General features: G+C 45.7%; 2 protein-coding genes across 2 annotated transcripts in view; one reads left to right on the top strand and one right to left on the bottom strand.

Annotated features, from left to right (window-relative positions):
* Window positions 1-2,089: 2,089 nt before the first annotated feature.
* Window positions 2,090-6,988, bottom strand: LOC135514363 (RNA-binding protein MEX3B). The gene is made up of 2 exons (XM_064937839.1): window positions 6,241-6,988; window positions 2,090-5,041 (listed from the first exon to the last, which is right to left on the bottom strand). Exons 1-2 carry the CDS (start codon window positions 6,776-6,778, stop codon window positions 3,777-3,779), a joined length of 1,803 nt encoding a protein of 600 aa, XP_064793911.1. The 5' UTR covers window positions 6,779-6,988; the 3' UTR covers window positions 2,090-3,776.
* Window positions 6,989-7,410: 422 nt separating this feature from the next.
* stpg2 (sperm-tail PG-rich repeat containing 2) overlaps window positions 7,411-19,396 on the top strand; it is a 94,437-nt gene continuing 82,451 nt past the window's right edge. The window contains exons 1-6 of the mRNA XM_064974642.1: window positions 7,411-7,906; window positions 8,328-8,437; window positions 8,598-8,759; window positions 9,701-9,874; window positions 12,103-12,218; window positions 14,611-14,722. Of these exons, the coding sequence (XP_064830714.1) occupies window positions 7,801-7,906; window positions 8,328-8,437; window positions 8,598-8,759; window positions 9,701-9,874; window positions 12,103-12,218; window positions 14,611-14,722 (780 nt within the window). The 5' untranslated portion in view covers window positions 7,411-7,800. The remainder of the gene's footprint in view (window positions 7,907-8,327; window positions 8,438-8,597; window positions 8,760-9,700; window positions 9,875-12,102; window positions 12,219-14,610; window positions 14,723-19,396) is intronic.

The following is a 19,396-nucleotide window of genomic DNA, read 5'->3' as shown; positions in this document are numbered from 1 at the left end:
CTGGACAGTCAGTGGTGCAACGTGGCATTGGCGGATAGAGCGAGACATGATGTGCTCAATTGGATTCAGGTCTGGGGAACGGGCGGGCCAGTCCATAGCATCAATGCCTTCCTCTTGCAGGAACTGCTGACACACTACAGCCACATGAGGTCTAGCATTGTCTTGCATTAGGAGGAACCCAGGGCCAACCGCACCAGCATATGGTCTCACAAGGGGCTGAGGATCTCATCTCGGTATCTAATGGCAGTCAGACTACCTCTGGCGAGCACATGGGGGGCTGTGCGGCCCCCCAACGAAATGCCACCCCACACCATGACTGACCCACCGCCAAACCGGTCATGCTGGAGGATGTTGCAGGAAGCAGAACGTTCTCCACGGCGTCTCCAGACTCTGTCACGTCTGTCACGTGCTCAGTGTGAACCTGCTTTCATATGTGAAGAGCACAGGGCGCCAGTGGCGAATTTGTCAATCTTGGTGTTCTCTGGCAAATACCAAACGTCCTGCACGGTTTTGGGCTGTAAACACAACCCCCACCTGTGGATGTCAGGCCCTCATACCACCCTCATGGAGTCTGTTTCTGACCGTTTAAGCAGACACATGTACATTTGTGGCGTGCTGGAGGTCATTTTGCAGGGCTCTGGCAGTGCTCCTCCTTGCACAAAGGCGGAGGTAGCGGTCCTGCTGCTGGGTTGTTGCTCTCCTACGGCCTCCTCCACGTCTCCTGGTAGCGCCTCCATGCTCTGGACACTACGCTGACAGACACAGAAAACCTTCTTGCCACAGCTCGCATTGATGTGCCATCCTGGATGAGCTGCACTACCTGAGCCACTTGTGTGGGTTGAAGACTGTCTCATGCTACCACTAGAGTGAAAGCACCGCCAGCATTCAAGTGACCAAAACATCAGCCAGGAAGCATAGGAACTGAGAAGTGGTCTGTGGTCCCCACCTGCAGAACCACTCCTTTATTGGGGGTGTCTTGCTAATTGCCTATAATTTCCACCTGTTGTCTATTCCATTTGCACAACAGCATGTGAAGTTTGTCAGTGTTGCTTCCTAAGTGGACAGTTTGATTTCACAGAAGTGTGATTGACTTGGAGTTACATTGTGCTGTTTAAGTGTTCCCTTTATTTTTTTGAGCAGTGTACATTTAGTAAGTACTATGAGAAGCCCCCTAACATCACCAGACAAGCCCTTTTCCAAGAACCTGAAACAAGAAAGGGTGCCTTCAAAACAGTAACAGATTCTGCATGGGGTAGAATGAGAAGACGGCCCAAAACAGTGAGATGGAGAGTTGTCTGGCCTATGCCAGGGTTTCCAAACTCCGTCTGGGTGCACGTTTAGTTTTCAAATAATCAACTGTATAGTGAAATCCAAAACTTGCACGCAAGGGGGGGGGGGGGGCTCAGGATCGAGTTTGAGAAGCCCTGAAGTGAGCATCTTCCACAAAAGCCTGCGTAGCAACTGGCATCTAAAAACACAGCAACGGTGGTGTCCCATCCCCTTTGTAAATACTCCACATTGGGGTTTATTCCTCACAGCAGATTGATCAATGCCGCCACATTTTCTAGTCCTAGACTGTGTGTAGTTGTGTAATTGGCTCCCCGAAGATGTAGAAAGAACAGGGAGCTGTCTTACCAGGCCAGTAGCTGCCACATGTCTGACCTATTTCCCGGCAGGCAAGGTCAGACAGACCTCCAGAGACTGCGGCAGGCAGATCAACTCCAGGGCCCGGCAGACGCTGTGCTAGGGAAGTACATGCCTCTGTGCAGTACAACACACCCGGTGCCTGTTGCCTAGCTCCTTGTCTAAATCTAGACCACAGGTGTTTTTGCCCAAGCACTACAAATAATCCATTTAATCAGCTGTGTAGTGCGAGGGCAAAAAACAAGATGTGCAACCGGGGGCCCCTGGTCTTGACTCATGCCCTATTAACAGTGAGGTAGAAAACCATATTTCGTGGAACTACAGAAACAACCCCAGCCTATACAGATCTCTAGAAAGTAAATGTAAACATTTACTGATTGGGAATGAACATTCAGCAGCCGTTTGAACAATGTACCCTGTAAACAATGTTTGAATCAAAACGAGACAAGGTTTTGAATGAAAGTCTTTATTAAGTAATATCAGAAAAATAAAACTCTTAATTCTCTTTACAGCAAATATATAAATCAGTGCTTTGGCCACAACTTAGAAGGCCATTTATCATAAAATATAGTTTGCTTTAAACTTGACTCAATTTGTTAAATTTGTCATTAGTCTTCCCTACATATACATAACAGAAGTGTAGTAAAATTAGCAAATTCTTTAACTGTTGGTACAGCATAGATATTTAAGAAGCATGTATTCCATTAATTTGGTAGCGTACAGGTGCAGCTCATGTTTGATCCTTGGCCTTTACAGTTGCAGTGTACAATGCGGTACATTATGAAAACATGCGTATGTGCACTTTCCCTCAACTACAAGACGGCAGCTAATCGTTTTTCAACACTGGTGAAATATACTACAAGCAAATATCACTGACAATCTGCAGTACACCGCAACTCACCCTCCCAGTTCTGCACAGAGGAAAAATCATTATGTAAACATTTTAATATATTTATATACAGTATATAATGTAACTTCAAGTGAAATAAAAATAAATGTCTATATTTACCTGTCATTAACAATATTCCATACACAAAATATAAAGATTGGGGTTGAGAGGTTTAGGACCAATGCATTCCCCAGAAGTTAGAATAACACACCTGAGCTGCATTTACAGCCAGTCCAATTATTGGTCAGACCAATCAGAGCAGAGCTTTGCCAATAATTGGGCAAAATATCAGAATTGGGCCGCCTGTGTAATGCAGCCTACAGTGGACGGGAAAAGGGATGAGAGGATGACAGCCGGGGAAATACTAGGAATCATCTGTCAGCAGAGAAGAGATGGGGTCAGTGCTTGGGCACATGATAAAACTCAAAACGCGAGAAGGCAGATCATATGAAGAGGTGGTACCACAGTCAGGAGGCCGTTATAGTCCAATTTAACACACTAGGGTAGGTGTAGGCTAGTTAAGTTCAATGTGGGTAAAAAAAATACTGGACAATATGGCTGGAATGTCAGGAACCCAACCACCTACATAGGAGCATGGGTTGACCACAACGGAAGACCAGGTCACTACCCAAATGCATTGTCAGTCTGACCTCCTGAAGCAGAAGGTATGGGTTGAGTGATAGTGTTCAATAACATACATGCTTTCTAAAAAGGCCACAGGCTTTTTCTATAGAGTTCTATGGTAACACTGCGTGCCCACAAAACCGGTTGTATGTTTCAATTACTTAAGTGGAATTAGGCACGAGTTACTGTAAACAGATCATGTCTTCAAGTTGCAATGGAAAGCATGGCAGTACTGAAGTAGCACATCCTGGTACTTCCTGTCTGTAAGCACAGCTAATAACAGACAGGGAGAAGTATTTTCTCATATAAAAAGAAAAAAGACTAACAGAAAAATAAAAAGGCCTAATAAGACCAGGAGAGAAATAAAATGTAATAACCAACTTAAACCTTGATTGAAAGACAGTTGAACACCTAGGATAAGTTAAGTGATCCCCAAAAATGTGATACATTACATTTAAAATAAAAACACAAAAATGGTAGGAAGAGTATTAACATGTCAAAATAAAATAGTATTTCAGGGAATCCCATTGTTACTTAGTGAGTCTGACCAGGAGGACAATATTAGGCACGTGCGTGGACCCACACACTGCCCCTCTCCCCCAACCAACCCCATCAGGGCTCAGGGCAGGCTCAGCCGTATGGCCTGGGTGACTGGTGCCTGACACACTGGGCAGATGGCCTCGGGGCTCTGGCAGATGCGGTTGGCGCATTCTATGCAGAAGAGGTTGTGTCCGCAGGGCACCAGGGCTGCGATGATCTCACTCTCCAGGCAACGGATGCATTCCTGGCCTCCTCTGCATGAGTCTGGGGGAGAGCTGGAGCTGTCACTGGAGGACGAGAAGGTGGGGCCGTAGACTGGGAACTTTTGAGACTCTGAGACGCTGAGGGAGACCCTTTGAACCCGCTGGGCCATAGGGTGTTCCAAGGCCTCTTGGAAGGCAGGGGAGAGGTGAGGTGTGCCGGATTGGCTGTCTCGGACAGGGGCTTGGCGGCCACCCAACAGCTGGACACCCTGTTCCAAGTGGCTCCACACCACCTGTGGCTGCGGTGCAGGAGCAGCTGTGGTGATGGCCAGAGGGTCAAACCCAGGAGATCCCAGTGCTGCCAGCTCCTCAGATGCCAAGGGGAGCAGAGTCTCCTCAAACCAGAAGCTGGCCCCAACATTGTTGTTATTGTTGACGAAGGGGCTGGTGGGGCTGAAGTCGGCCATGCGGTTTCCCCCTCCGCCATAGTAGGAGTCAGTGGAGCCACTGCCCAGAGAGCTGGAGCTGTCGTTGCGGTAGTTGGCGGTCATGCGCACACCGCAGTTGCCGGTGCGCTGGGCACTGGCAGGTGCGGCTGCGTTCGACTGCAGCCACGCCCCACAGCTTCCCGCCTCGAAGCTGACGTCAGTGCCGTTGTAGTGGAAGTCGTTCTCGTCTCCTGGAATCTCCACACAGTTGCCTGTGCGTATGGCAATGTGGGCCTCGATCTCCTCTCGCGCTCGGTCCACATTCTCAGGCATGCCCGTCACCTCAAACACTGGCTCTTTGTCTCGGCTAGGAGTGACAATGTAAGTGTGTGTCTGCTGTTGGATGCGCTTGATGGTCGCCCCCTTGGGCCCAACCACTAGTCCCACCACACGGTAGGGAACACGCACCTGGATGGTGGTTTGACCAGGTAGGGAAGGTGCAACAGGTAGCCCTGGCCCTGCTGCAGCCATCGAACCTGCCTTGTTCCGGGAGGCTCGGATGAGGGAGAAGTGCTCAGCCGCCGAGAGGATCTCCCTCTTGGCCATGACCACATCCTCCTTCCGCCCTGTCACCACGAACACCGGCTGCTCCCCTCGCACTGGGGTCTTGATATAGGTGTTGGTCTTTGCTCGCAATGCCTTGATCTTGCAACCTAAGAAAAAAATAATAATACACGTTGGAAGGGAGAACCTCAGACATTAATCTTTATCCTTATAATTACAATCTTGATTTATTACTATTGTGAAATTTGAGATGACACTAACAATTATTAGCTAGATGCCTAGCTGTAGATAGTGTGAAGTCCAAGTTATACAATTTTGTCATTTCCGGTTTCCTCATGATTTTAACAACAGTCCACCATTCCCCACACAGAGAGAAATAGTAATGGCGTCTTTTTGTAGGCCTATGAGGAAAACGAATGGCGTTTTTCGATAAACGCTGAAACAAAGGTCTGTCGCAAACAGACTTAGGAGATCTTATACGTTTTGTTCTTTGAGATCAGCTCAAGTCACTAAGAATTCATGTAATAAAAAAACAAATCAAATGCTTCATAATTCATAAAGGTCTTGTTAACTGACTGCTATTTGCTCAGATCAAAACGTATAAGATTTCCTAAACCGGTGATAACCTCAGACTTTATTTTCGGCGTTCACCATTCTTTCCCCATAGGGATGGCTGAACGAACCAGGGACTGCTAACTTATTTCCGGGTTTAGGACTACAAGATGGCGAGGTCTATAACAGATGCAGACAAACTACTTGCCAATCATGTTATACGGCAGTCCAGTCGATACAGAAAGTTAAGCGGATCAAAAATGTACCCCATCTATGAAAAGACAATTTGATAGATTGCTAGCAAAACTAAAATCGCGGTATATTACACCGATTTGCTAGCTGATGTGGCATGGTAATCAACAAAGGCAAAGCAATAATTTTGGGTGCTAACTGGACAAAGCAAAGCTACCTAGGTTCGACAATTAGCATACCATGAAACTAGCTAAACGTAGCTAACTAGGTAGCTAACTACTAGTAACTAGTTAACTTGCAATCCAAATGTGCATCAATCACATGGCTAGAGAAAGACAGCTAGAATCAACATAACGATATTTGCTTTGCCAGTTACCCAACTCTGAAATGTGGATTTGAAGAGTGACCTAGTTATAGTAACTAGTTACGGCTTGCGGGTACAAACTACATCAGTTAGCCAGCTGTTTGTTTCCAAATTACATTTTACAATGTCAATTAACAAACTGGCAACATACATAAACATGTAACTCTTGCCGAATCAAGCTAGCATCCAACATACACGCCTGGCTAATTAAAATAAATAATACTAGCTAGTTTTACTCACCTTGTCTACCGACAATCTCGGCAACATGTTCTGAACTGGGCACCGAGACACACTCTGTTGTGTTCACACTCTTCCTCCGCATGAGCAGCGATGTCTCAACTTCATAGCCAGGCTCTCCATACACAGGCGGTAAAATCATCATTCCCGTAGCCTGTTGTAGTGTGCCGTGGTCAAACTCATTATACAGCAAGAGTGTCTCGGGCGTATCCATTCCAGGTAGCATAACAGAGCCTAGTCCCGAGACTTGGGCCTGCACAAGCAGCGTCTTGTTGAAATCATCCTCTCCCAACACGTCTTCGTTGGCTCTTTCTTCGTCCTCTTCCGTCGGTGTCGGATGGTGGTGTTGTATAGGCTGCAGGTCCAGCACGGCACCAAGCACATTGAAATGAGAGACCGGGCGTGGATGCAAAAGGCTCTCGGGTTGTTCCGTGTGTCTGTAGTGGTCATCCAGGCCTATGTCGGCGAATGCATGCACAACTAGTGGCGGGATCTCCGGTTCAGTTTCCTCGGTCTCCAACAAAGATGTGCTACTTGGCATTATGAAGTTCTACCAACGACGTTATTTAACTAAATGAATACCACACGTTTCAATAGTTAGTTATTGTGGTCTGTAACTATACATTTATGAAAAAGTTATTATTAAAAGTAGCGCCCGCGCCAGTTTTACTTTGTTGTGTTTCGTCTTTTCTTCATGCACCTCTCTCAGCAGCAGAAACGGTTCCGGGACTTCTCGCGAGTTTATTCAATCTTCTTCTTGTACATTGTAGCATTCCGACCGACTGGACGATATTTTGCTGCCACCTGCAGTTGGGAAGAATGCACCGAATCAAATGGATTTTTACATAAATTCCAATTCTAGGCTTTCGCGACCTTTTTTTTGGAAATCAGATCGTTAAAATATTGAATTGGATATGTCTGATTTATTTGTTTCTTCCTCAAAACTATGCCCAGATCATCGATCCTCAGCATTCCCCTACATAGCAACTCATGAAATGCCATTGCATGGAATACGTTGTCATTCAACATTTTATTTTGTATTATCTATAAATTATTTCTGCTCTATCAAATCACATGGGCTGGGAGCATCACAGTGACTGGGCGTCATCAAGATGCAACTGCATGACATGTGTTAAACCGCTAGATGGCATCATTGTTCTAAATAAAGGGGTCCCTCCGTTTGATATTGCCTTCCAATGAGGTAACAAACAATTATCCTCGTAATAGCTGATACATTACAGAAGTTAATGTTTTTGCTTTTTTGCATGTTAGGTTCAACCACGGTGCGATAATGAACAGCCTTTAGAATCATTGTAAAGTTCCATCTCCATAATCCTTCCATTGTTCAACGGGTGAAACGCGACTCCAAACTGGCGTCGTCAGTGTCTAAGCAACGACGCACAATAACATTGTAGCACCGAAAATAAATATTTTTTTTTGCTCCATTATGATTTTTTTTTTACTAACTCTAAATTACTGAGGGAAACGACAAAAACGACGTCTACGAGGATTTCATTTGACATTTTACCGAGTTGTTTTGTCTCCGCGTCATTCCTGGTGAAAATGTATGGGCGCGCTCCTAGAGTTACCTACCTCACCGTGGGCAGCACCACGTCCGAAGTTGGGCCGGGATCATACGAGGTCATTCAATACAAAACCAAAAAATCAGGTAGGGTTGTTGATGTTTTAAAAAGGAAGTTTTAGCAGCGCTTTAGGAACAAGCTCGCAAATTGTCATAATTTGTCCGTTTTTTAAATGAGTTATTAAGACTGTTGCTTATCTGAAATCCATGTCGGGCAGGCCTATGGCTAAAGTGCTGTATGTATGTAGACTTATCTGCTCAGCTGCTATGTTTTGTGTTTGAAGTAGCCATATTGACGCAGAAGGTAGCCTTTGTTACATACATGCACAATTTGTGATTAATCCAATATTTAATCATGTTGATCTCAGATTCATAAAGTATGCTGTTCTTGACAGCAATTGAAAATGTAATATATATATATACTGTTACAAGTTGTGACAGTGTATAAAATATGTTCAAAATATGTGTATAGGTCTATATCCCATTGACATTTGTCACTGTTTTGCAGATGGCTATGCTCCGTTCCTCTCACTCTCCAAACGGCCCTCAATGTTCCACAGGTCCAGCAACGACAAAGCCTTGCCTGGACCGGGACAATACAACAGCTCACATAGCAAGGTAAGTCATGGATGCATCCATCCATCAAAGTGTGAATTGAATTCACTTGTCTTTCTAGCAGTCTTGTCAAATGGGTCTGAAGAATCAATGTATTGGGTTCAATTTGATTCCCAAGCTTAGATAATCATAAACCAAGGTGACATTGATCTGAACCTTGTAGGATAACATTCTGGGAGGACAAAGTCTAAAGAATCGATCAAAGCGGTTTGATGAGGTGGTGTCAGAAGTCCCGGGCCCTGGAACGTACAACGTTCGGCAGGCAGCAGGAAACACACCGAGGGGAGCTGAGAGTGAGCCTCCAGGGAAGAGACGCACTAAGGTGGTATGTGTCCCTGAGGTGTCTTCACTAGAAGCAAACAGGCCCAAACGAGGAGGTACCTACCTGAATTTGTCCAATAAGAAACACTTGTTTTCATTGCAAAAAAAATTCCACTGTGAAATGTTTTGCTCCGGTGTGCCCTAATGAATACACCCATGTACTAGCCTAAGCTATTCCATCTTAGCACACTCTGTGACATACTGTAAAGATGAATGGGGAACCATCCCAACTTGTCACTGCACATAAATTTAAGTCTGTACAACAACATCTTTACTCAAATCAAATGATGCTACTTAAACCAGATGATGCAGAAGATGTAGAACAAGAAGCCATTGAATAATTTCAGTCCCACGCTATCATCTGTGATTTTTTTTGAGTGCTTCCACACCCTCTTAGACATTGTGTGCTTGTGCTACAGACTTCTGGATTCGTCTATTTCTTCAGCATTTGCTGATGCCGACTGTTGATTGGGGCAGGTGTTTGTGAGAGCAGTGTTTGTGAGAGGGATCCGAAAATGGTTCTTCTTACAAAACCACAATATGAAAAGCTGAGACTCTCTCAAACATGCACATGTAATCTGTTTTTCTCTATGATGCCTACAAGAGACACAAGAGTGGTTAGAATGTAAGAGTAAGGGTTTGTCGCCCAGGACATAGTGTCTATAATACTGTAATAAGCTCATATAGTTGCTGTCACAAATTCCAAACTCCATACATTTCTGTCTTTACAGCAGTCAAATAAATACATTTTGATCAGGTTTTTGCTTTTGTCAATAAAGCTCATGACTGCAACTGTTTATGTTAAGTGTTTTTGTATTCTACTTCAATGTAAGGCTAAATATGATGGCAGGGGAAGCAGATACATGGAAGTAGTGAATTTCATGTTTCCCGTTCAGGAATTGGCTGGGCATGTTAATGTGTTTCTTATGTTGTGTATTCCACTAGTGGCTTCGGGGTGTTCCTACTCGCCTCAAGTTCCTGCCACAGCCAGACATTCCTTCCATCCCGTCACCTGGGCAGGCCTTTGGCTATGAAGACAATGGACAGGGATTTCTTTGCAAGCAAAAGGCACCAGAAAAGGATGATACATTAGGACCTGCTTTCTACAACCCAGTGGTGGTAAGAGAGGAGCACGAGCACACACTCACACACACTCACACACACGCTCACTCGCATGCTCGCTCGCTCACTCAAGTTATGACAGTGAGAGTGGTGAGAGTAAATTCATTAGTGAGTGAGTGTGTGTGTGTGCGTGTGTTTGCACTTACTCTGTGTGAGAGAGTTCCATTAGCAGCAGCCGATCTAATGCACCAGTGGGCCTCTTAATTTGCCCGAAAACTATTTCCATAGCTAATGATCGGAGCTCCACAAAGCACCTTGTTCATTTATTCTGGTGTCAACAAAGAGGACCATTAGTAATTATTCTTCAAGTTATATTACAATATTCACTTAAAATAATGCACCGCCCACTGGTCTGGCCTTCAATTAAACTATATTTAATTTGCTAATGACTAACCAAGTCAACAACGTCCTTGAGGTAGGTTATATCAACACTCCAGGCTGACAGAAGGAGATTAGTCAGGTAGGTTATATCAACACTCCAGGCTGACAGAAGGAGATTAGTCAGGTAGGTTATATCAACACTCCAGGCTGACAGAAGGAGATTAGTCAGGTAGGTTATATCAACACTCCAGGCTGACAGAAGGAGATTAGTCAGGTAGGTTATATCAACACTCCAGGCTGACAGAAGGAGATTAGTCAGGTAGGTTATATCAACACTCCAGGCTGACAGAAGGAGATTAGTCAGGTAGGTTATATCAACACTCCAGGCTGACAGAAGGAGATTAGTCAGGTAGGTTTATATCAACACTCCAGGCTGACAGAAGTAGATTATTCAGGTAGGTTATATCAACACTCCAGGCTGACAGAAGGAGATTAGGTTATATCAACACTCCAGGCTGACAGAAGTTATATCAACACTCCAGGCTGACAGAAGGAGATTAGTCAGGTAGGTTATATCAACACTCCAGGCTGACAGAAGGAGATTAGTCAGGTAGGTTATATCAACACTCCAGGCTGACAGAAGGAGATTAGTCAGGTAGGTTATATCAACACTCCAGGCTGACAGAAGTAGATTATTCAGGTAGGTTATATCAACACTCCAGGCTGACAGAAGGAGATTAGTCAGGTAGGTTATATCAACACTCCAGGCTGACAGAAGGAGATTAGTCAGGTAGGTTATATCAACACTCCAGGCTGACAGAAGTAGATTATTCAGGTAGGTTATATCAACACTCCAGGCTGACAGAAGGAGATTAGTCAGGTAGGTTATATCAACACTCCAGGCTGACAGAAGGAGATTAGTCAGGTAGGTTATATCAACACTCCAGGCTGACAGAAGGAGGTTAGTCAGGTAGGTTTATATCAACACTCCAGGCTGACAGAAAGACATTAGTCAGGTAGGTTATATCAACACTCCAGGCTGGCAGAAAGACATTAGTCAGGTAGGTTATATCAACACTCCAGGCTTTCTGAAAGAGATGAATCAAGTTGGAATTATATCAACACTCCAGGCTGACAGAAAGAGCTCAGTGATTTAGGGTTATCAAGAGTGCATCAATTAATTCCTTTCATCCTCTCCCTCTCGCTCCTTGTCTTTAAGGGCTTTAAATCTCCTGACTGACATGTGTTTTTAACCACCGAGTGTATCAGGTCATGGAGTTAAGTAGCTGTCTAATGGCATTCTTTCAGAATAGGGAGAACTATGCTGATAAGACTTGTTTGGGCACCACTGATCTATTGGGTGTCTGATGAATAAACCTTTTTTCCCCTCACTTCAATATGCATCACAGTGTACAATTACTTTCAAAGCAGACTAAGTTACTTATATCCTGAGTTGCTTTGGTTTGCTTTAGGAGTTAGTATTTTGGTACCATTTTGTTAGACGGTATGTTTTGTTAAAGATAGGTTTGTAGTGTTCGCAAATTGGATGCAGCTTGTGTTGTTGCCGGACATATTCAGTTACTGTTCGTGTGTCGCTGATTGAATTCAAACCTGCCATGTCATTCTGAACCCAAGATTACTTAGAAAAGGGCTGCTCATTTCCAGAACTGACTTTATTGTCATTCCTGTGTGTTAATAGCCCCTGTGCCATATCTCCAATGCCAGAGTAAAAGTGAGGGAGGTTGTAAAGGAAAGAGATTACTGGTCGCTGAATCACAACTGTTCTGAAATACACTGACATTTAGTGGAGATGCATCATCCCATCTTAAAGAAAGCTAAGCGAAAAACACCATTCTAAAATAGAAACAACCCCCCTTTCCATCGTCACGGTTTTATTTCCACAGGCAGAAACCAGCTTCTCTCTGAAGTACAAAGGCGTCCATTTTGGGAAGATGACAGGGAAGCGAGGCGAGGTGAAGGGAGAAGAGGGCCCTGGACCAGGGCAATATGATCCTGAAGAGTGAGTGCTGTCTGCCTATCCTCACATCCAACACTTCACTGCTACTAAACACAAGCCTAGCCTTCTCCATTCCAGTGACTCAGATCCATAGGACCACGGCAGTCACATATCTACAGTTGAAGCTGGAAGTTTACATACACCTTAGCCAAATACATTTAAACTCAGTTTTTTTCACAATTTCTGACATTTAATCTTAGTAAAAATTCCCTGTCTTAGTTCAGTTAGGATGACCACTTTATTTTAAGAATGTGAAATGTCAGAATAATAGTAGAGAGTGATTTATTTCAGCTTTTATTTTTGGGTAGCCTTCCACAAGCTTCCCACAATAAGTTGGGTGAATTTTGTCCCATTCCTCCTGACAGAGCTGGTGTAACTGAGTCAGGTTTGAATGCCTCCTAGCTCACACAAGCTTTTTCAGTTCTGCACACAACTTTTCTATAGGATTGAGGTCAGGGCTTTGTGATGGCCACTCCAATAATTTGACTTTGTTTTCCTTAAGCCATTTAAACTCAACTTTGGAAGTATGCTTGGGGTCATTGTCCATTTGCAAGACCCATTTGTGACCAGGCTTTAACTTCCTGTCTAATGTCTTGAGATGTTGCTTCAATATATCCACATCATTTTCCTACCTCATGATGCCATCTATTTTGTGAAGTGCACCAGTCCCTCCTGCAGCAAAGCACCCCCACAACGTGATGCCTCCACCCCCGTGCTTCACGGTTGGGATGGTGTTCTTCGGCTTTCAAGCCTCCCCCTTTTTCCTCCAAAGATAACGATGGTGATTATGGCCAAACAGTTCTATTTTTGTTTCATCAGACCAGAGGAAATTTCTCTAAAAAGTAAGATCTTTGTGCAGGTGCAAACCATAGTCTGGCTTTTTTATGGCGGTTTTGGAGCAGTGGCTTTTTCCCTTGCTGAGCGGCCTTTCAGGTTATGTCGATACAGGACTAATTTTACTGTGGATATAGATACTTTTGTCCCTGTTTCCTCCATCATCTTCACAAGGTCCTTTGCTGTTGTTCTGGGATTCATTTGATATTTTCTCACCAAAGTACGTTCCTCTCTAAGAGACAGAATGAGTCTCCTTCCTGAGCGGTATGACGGCTGTGTGGTCCAATGGTGTTTATACTTGCGTACTATTGTTTGTACAGATAAACGTGGTACCTTCAGGCATTTGGAAATGGCTCCCAAGGATGAAGCAGACTTGTAGAGGTCTACAATTTATTTTCTGAGGTCTTGGCTGATTTCTTTTGATTTTCCCATGATGTCAAGTAAAGAGGCACTGAGTTTGAAGGTAGGCCTTGAAATACATCTACAGGTACACCTCCAATTGACTCAAATTAAGTCAATTAACCTATCAGAAGCTTCTCAAGCAATGACATAATTTTCTGGAATTTCCCAAGTTGTTTAAAGGCACAGTCAACTTAGTGTATGTAAACTTCTGACCCACTGGAATTGTGATACAGTAAATTATAAGTGAAATAATCTGTCTGTAAACAATTGTTGGAAAATTGCTTGTGTCATACACAAAGTAGAGCGACTTGCCAAAACTATAGTTTGTTAACAAGAATTTTGTGGAGTGGTTGAAAAACGAGTTTTAATGACTCCAACCTAAGTGTATGTAAACTTCTGACTTCAACTGTATAGGCAGTTGGTACAACAGGATCAAATTCTCTGAAATGTGCATTCGTTTTCCTCTTTATCGAAATCCACTCAGGCCAAATGACAACACAGGATATACGCTCCACTATTCAGTCATTTTTTTCCTACAAAGTAAAATTAAAGTCTTTAACATTGTTTACAATGCACTTCCTGACAGTATTATTGATGGTGAGTGAGAATGAGTCTTACTAAGCACTTTTGGATATTGTGGGCATCCTCCCGACATAGTTATTTGAAAGGCTTCAACAGCTCAATAGTAGGGAGGGCACCTGCGTTCCCCCAGCCATCACATCCCCCACTCTCTTCAATTGAGCTTGGACGTGTACATCAGTCCTCTCCAATCCTCTCCCATCCTCTCCCATCTTCTCCCATCCTCTCCCATCCTCTCCCATCCTCTCCCATCCTCTCTCATCCTCTCCCATATTCTCCCATCCTCTCCCATTCTCTCCCATCCTCTCCCATCTTCTCCCATCCTCTCCCATCCTCTCCCATCCTCTCCCATTCCCAGATAGATGTGATTAACAGGGTTGCAAACGGCCCGTAAGTTAGCATTTCACTGTTAGTCTACAGCTGTTGTTTACGAAGCATGTGACAAATAAAATTGGATTGGATTTTGACAGGGTCATTTGGAGATGATTGACAGGGGAAATAAATCCTCCCTCCTAAAAGCTTAAGCGCTGCTGACAAATATACTTCCCATTTCCTCCACCTATCGCCCGTCTGTCCGCAGGTATTCCACGACGGAGTACGAGAACGTCAATGTGAGGAAGGGGCAGAAGGGTCGGGCCGAGCTGGTCGTCCCGCGCTACCACGAGATTGTCACCTTGCAGGAGGAGAAGAAGGTAACTCCTTAGGGGATGTGTCCATACCAGTGATGCCACGTCGCCATACTGTAACAACCCTAATCATCGTCAGCACAGTGACACCTCTAGTCTCCCTCGTCCCTCTTTCATAGTGCTACTTGATACTTGAGCATGAGACTTGGAGTATGGTCCACACCTAGACTAGACTGGAGGAGCAACGCTAAGCATGTTTGAATGCACTGCATTGAGAATGAGAGGGAGTGACCGGAATGGGGGGAAAACACTACTGGTGACATCAGCTTCCTACCCTTTCTCAAAGGGCCTTTTGGGGCTGAGGGGGGAGTGTGCTGTCTGTTCAGTGGACAGCTTTAAGGTTAAGGGAGCCTGAGGGAGGGAGGGAGGTAGGGAGGGAGGGAAGGAGAGAAGGAGAGAGGAGGGAGGAGAGGAGGGAGGGAGGAAAGGGAGGGAGGGAGAGGATAGGAAGGGAGGGAGGTAGGAAAGGAGGGAGGGAGAGAGGAAGGGAGGGAGGAGGGAGGGAGGGGAGGGAGGGAGGGAGGGAGGGAGGGAGGGAGAAAGAGAGAGGGAGAGAGGATAGGAGGGAGAGAGGATAGGAGGGAGGAAGAGAGGATGGGAGGGAAGGAGAGAGGATAGGAGGGAGAGAGGTAAGGAGGGAGAGAGGATAGGAGGGAGGAAGAGAGGATGGGAGGGAAGGAGAGAGGATAGGAGGGAGAGAGGTAAGGAGGGAGAGAGGATAGGAGGGAGGGAAGGAGAGAGGATAGGAGGGAGAGAGGTAAGGAGGGAGAGAGGATAGGAGGGAGGAAGTGAGGATGGGAGGGAAGGAGAGAGGATAGTAGGGAGAGAGGTAAGGAGGGAGAGAGGATAGGAAGGAGGAAGAGAGGATGGGAGGGAAGGAGAGAGGATAGGAGGGAAGGAGAGAGGATAGGAGGGAGAGAGGATAGGAGTGAGGAAGAGAGGATGGGAGGGAAGGAGAGAGGATGGGAGGGAAGGAGAGAGGATAGGAGGGAGAGAGGTAAGGAGGGAGAGAGGTAAGGATGGCGGCATGGAGTAAGCACTCCCAACCCTCTCCTAGTGAGACAGTAAGTCAGCACTGTGCCACTCTAGAACCTCTGGAAGGGGCCTTAGAGTGTGTTCCATCCCTGCTGGAAAGGAAACTGTTCTCTCCTAGTCCCATAAAACAGAGAAGCAGGTCTCCAACAGCAACAATCCTCAGGGACTGGAGTGTTGGAGTGTTATTCTTCTCTTCAAGATCATAGAAAGATATATTTTTCAATCTCAGATGAAACATTATTTTCATTAGTCACAACAGCTATGTGTTTGCATGTTTTTTTTCTGGAATGTCTCCAGCCTTGCTCTGGCTTTCCTCTCCTCTCCTTTCCTTTCCTCTCCTCTCCTTTCCTTTGCTCTCCTCTCCTTTCCTTTGCTTTCCCTATCTGTGTATTCCTCCCCTCCTCTCCCCCTTTCTCCACCTTCCTCTCCTCTCCTCTCCTTTCCCTATCTGTGTATTCCTCCCCTCCTCTCCCCCTTTCTCCCCTTTCCTCTCCTCTCCTCTCCTTTCCCTATCTGTGTATTCCTCCCCTCCTCTCCCCTCCTCCCCTCCCCCTCCCTCTCTCCCCCTCCCTCCCCTCCTCTCCTCTCCTCTCCTTTCCCCTATCTGTGTATTCCTCCCCTCCTCTCCCCTCCTCTCCCCCTCCCTCTCCCCCCTCCTCTCCCCCTCTCCCCTCCTCTCCTCTCCTCCTTTCCCTATCTGTGTATTCCTCCCCTCCTCTCCTCTCCCCCTTTCTCCCCTTTCCTTTCCTCTCCTCTCCTCTCCTTTCCCTATCTGTGTATTCCTCACCTCCTCTCCCCCTTTCTCCCCTTTCCTCTCCTCTCCTCTCCTTTCCCTATCTGTGTATTCCTCACCTCCTCTCCCCCTTTCTCCCCTTTCCTCTCCTCTCCTCTCCTTTCCCTATCTGTGTATTCCTCCTCTCCTCTCCCCCTTTCTCCCCTTTCCTCTCCTCTCCTCTCCTCTCCTCTCCTTTCCCTATCTGTGTATTCCTCACCTCCTCTCCCCCTTTCTCCCCTTTCCTCTCCTCTCCTTTCCCTATCTGTGTATTCCTCCTCTCCTCCCCCTTTCTCCCCTTTCCTCTCCTCTCCTCTCCTTTCCCTATCTGTGTATTCCTCCCTCCTCTCCCCCTTTCTCCCCTTTCCTCTCCTCTCCTCTCCTTTCCCTATCTGTGTATTCCTCCCCTCCTCTCCCCCTTTCTCCCCTTTCCTCTCCTCTCCTCTCCTTTCCCTATCTGTGTATTCCTCCCCTCCTCTCCCCCTTTCTCCCCTTTCCTCTCCTCTCCTCTCCTTTCCCTATCTGTGTATTCCTCCCCTCCCCCCTCTCCCCTTTCCTCTCCTCTCCTCTCCTTTCCCTATCTGTGTATTCCTCCCCTCCTCTCCCCCTTTCTCCCCTTTCCTCTCCTCTCCTCTCCTTTCCCTATCTGTGTATTCCTCCCCTCCTCTCCCCCTTTCTCCCCTTTCCTCTCCTCTCCTCTCCTTTCCCTATCTGTGTATTCCTCCCCTCCTCTCCCCCTTTCTCCCCTTTCCTCTCCTCTCCTCTCCTTTCCCTATCTGTGTATTCCTCCCCTCCTCTCCCCCTTTCTCCCCTTTCCTCTCCTCTCCTCTCCTTTCCCTATCTGTGTATTCCTCCCCTCCTCTCCCCCTTTCTCCCCTTTCCTCTCATCTCCTCTCCTTTCCCTATCTGTGTATTCCTCCCCTCCTCTCCCCCTTTCTCCCCTTTCCTCTCCTCTCCTCTCCTTTCCCTATCTGTGTATTCCTCCCCTCCTCTCCCCTTTCCTCTCCTCTCCTCTCCTTTCCCTATCTGTGTATTCCTCCCCTCCTCTCCCCTTTCCTCTCCTCTCCTCTCCTTTCCCTATCTGTGTATTCCTCCCCTCCTCTCCCCCTTTCTCCCCTTTCCTCTCCTCTCCTCTCCTCTCCTTTCCCTATCTCTGTATTCCTCCCCTCCTCTCCCCCTTTCCCCCTTTCCTCTCCTCTCCTTTCCCTTGCTTTCCCTATCTGTGTTTCTTCCTCCCCTCTTCTCTCATCCCCCTCTCCCCACCTCTCCTCTCATTTCCTCTTTTTTCCTTTCCCCATGTCTTTCCAGTGAAATGCTTATTGCATTCGTGACACTGTCGTGTTCTACTTTCAACTTCCTGTCCCAGGTACATCATGTACCACTAGAGGGCATTCAAGCTTCACATTTGGACGGAGCTTGTGCACTACCTGCTAATACAATGTGATCAGTGTTCCAGGGTGAAGTTTCTCCAAGGTTACAGGTCTAGGAACAGCCTCCCTCTCTGAATCCTAACATTAAGCATTAGTGGGGTAAATACAAAACTGACCCATGATCATCATCTAGGGGTAACTTCAATCTACTCCGTGACCTGCAAATGAACTTGAATGCACAAAGGTGGTATATATATTAGTAGCTTGATAATGATTATTGATGGTGTTCTAATAGGCTGGATAGAATTACTGTACACGTGATATATTAATTTAAGATGGTATAGATGTTGGTAGCTTGGTAATGATGCTTGATGGTGTTCTAATAGGCTGGAGGAATTACATGTGACACTTATTAAAGGTGGTATAGATGTTGGTAGCTTGGTAATGATGCTTGATGGTGTTCTAATAGGCTGGAGGAATTACATGTGACACTTATTAAAGGTGGTATAGATGTTGGTAGATTGGTAATGATGCTTGGTGGTGTTCTAATAGGCTGGAGGAATTACATGTGACACTTATTAAAGGTGGTATAGATGTTGGTAGCTTGGTAATGATGCTTGGTGGTGTTCTAATAGGCTGGAGGAATTACATGTGACACTTATTAAAGGTGGTATAGATGTTGGTAGCTTGGTAATGATGCTTGATGGTGTTCTAATAGGCTGGAGGAATTACATGTGACACTTATTAAAGGTGGTATAGATGTTGGTAGCTTGGTAATGATGCTTGATGGTGTTCTAATAGGCTGGAGGAATTACATGTGACACTTATTAAAGGGTTGTTTGACTTTAATACCTCCCTTTATTTCCAGGAGGAAGGTTCTAATAGGCTGGAGGAATTACATGTGACACTTATTAAAGGTGGTATAGATGTTGGTAGCTTGGTAATGATGCTACAGAAATGATACCTTCAACTATTTATTAGTTGGGGCGGCAGGGTAGCCTAGTAGAGCATTGGACTAGTAATCGAAAGGTTGCAAGTTCAAATCCCCAAGCTGACAAGGTACAAAATCTGTCGTTCTGCCCCTGAATAGGCAGTTAACCCACTGTTCCTAGGCTGTCGTTGAAAATAAGAATTTGTTCTTAACTGACTTGCCTAGTAAAATTTTGTTTTTTTTAATGAAATCTTTACACGTTTATTACAACTTAACACATATGTATAGTATGTATATTATATTGCAGTTAAAGAACACAGAAACAACAATAGAATTAGTACATCAGAACAAACCGTCCAAGTTGCCTCTGTCTCTTTCTGGACGGTGTACCTCAGACCAATGTGTTTTGCGGTGAGGGGAGGTGCGGTATGGTCAGACTGGGGCGTGTGTGTGGCTTCCCCACGGTGTGTGTCCCCTGCTGTGGATCCCTCAGTGGTGTCTGGGCTTCCATCCATCATCATTAGAGAGGGGCTGGCAAGGCCCCCCCCCCACCTGGCAGATGGGTAATTATT

The sequence above is a fragment of the Oncorhynchus masou genome, chromosome 1, assembly GCF_036934945.1.
Source record: "Oncorhynchus masou masou isolate Uvic2021 chromosome 1, UVic_Omas_1.1, whole genome shotgun sequence".
Taxonomy (NCBI): domain Eukaryota; kingdom Metazoa; phylum Chordata; class Actinopteri; order Salmoniformes; family Salmonidae; genus Oncorhynchus; species Oncorhynchus masou.
The sequence above is the reverse complement of the archived record's forward strand: the minus strand, read 5'-3'. Positions and strand labels throughout refer to the sequence as shown.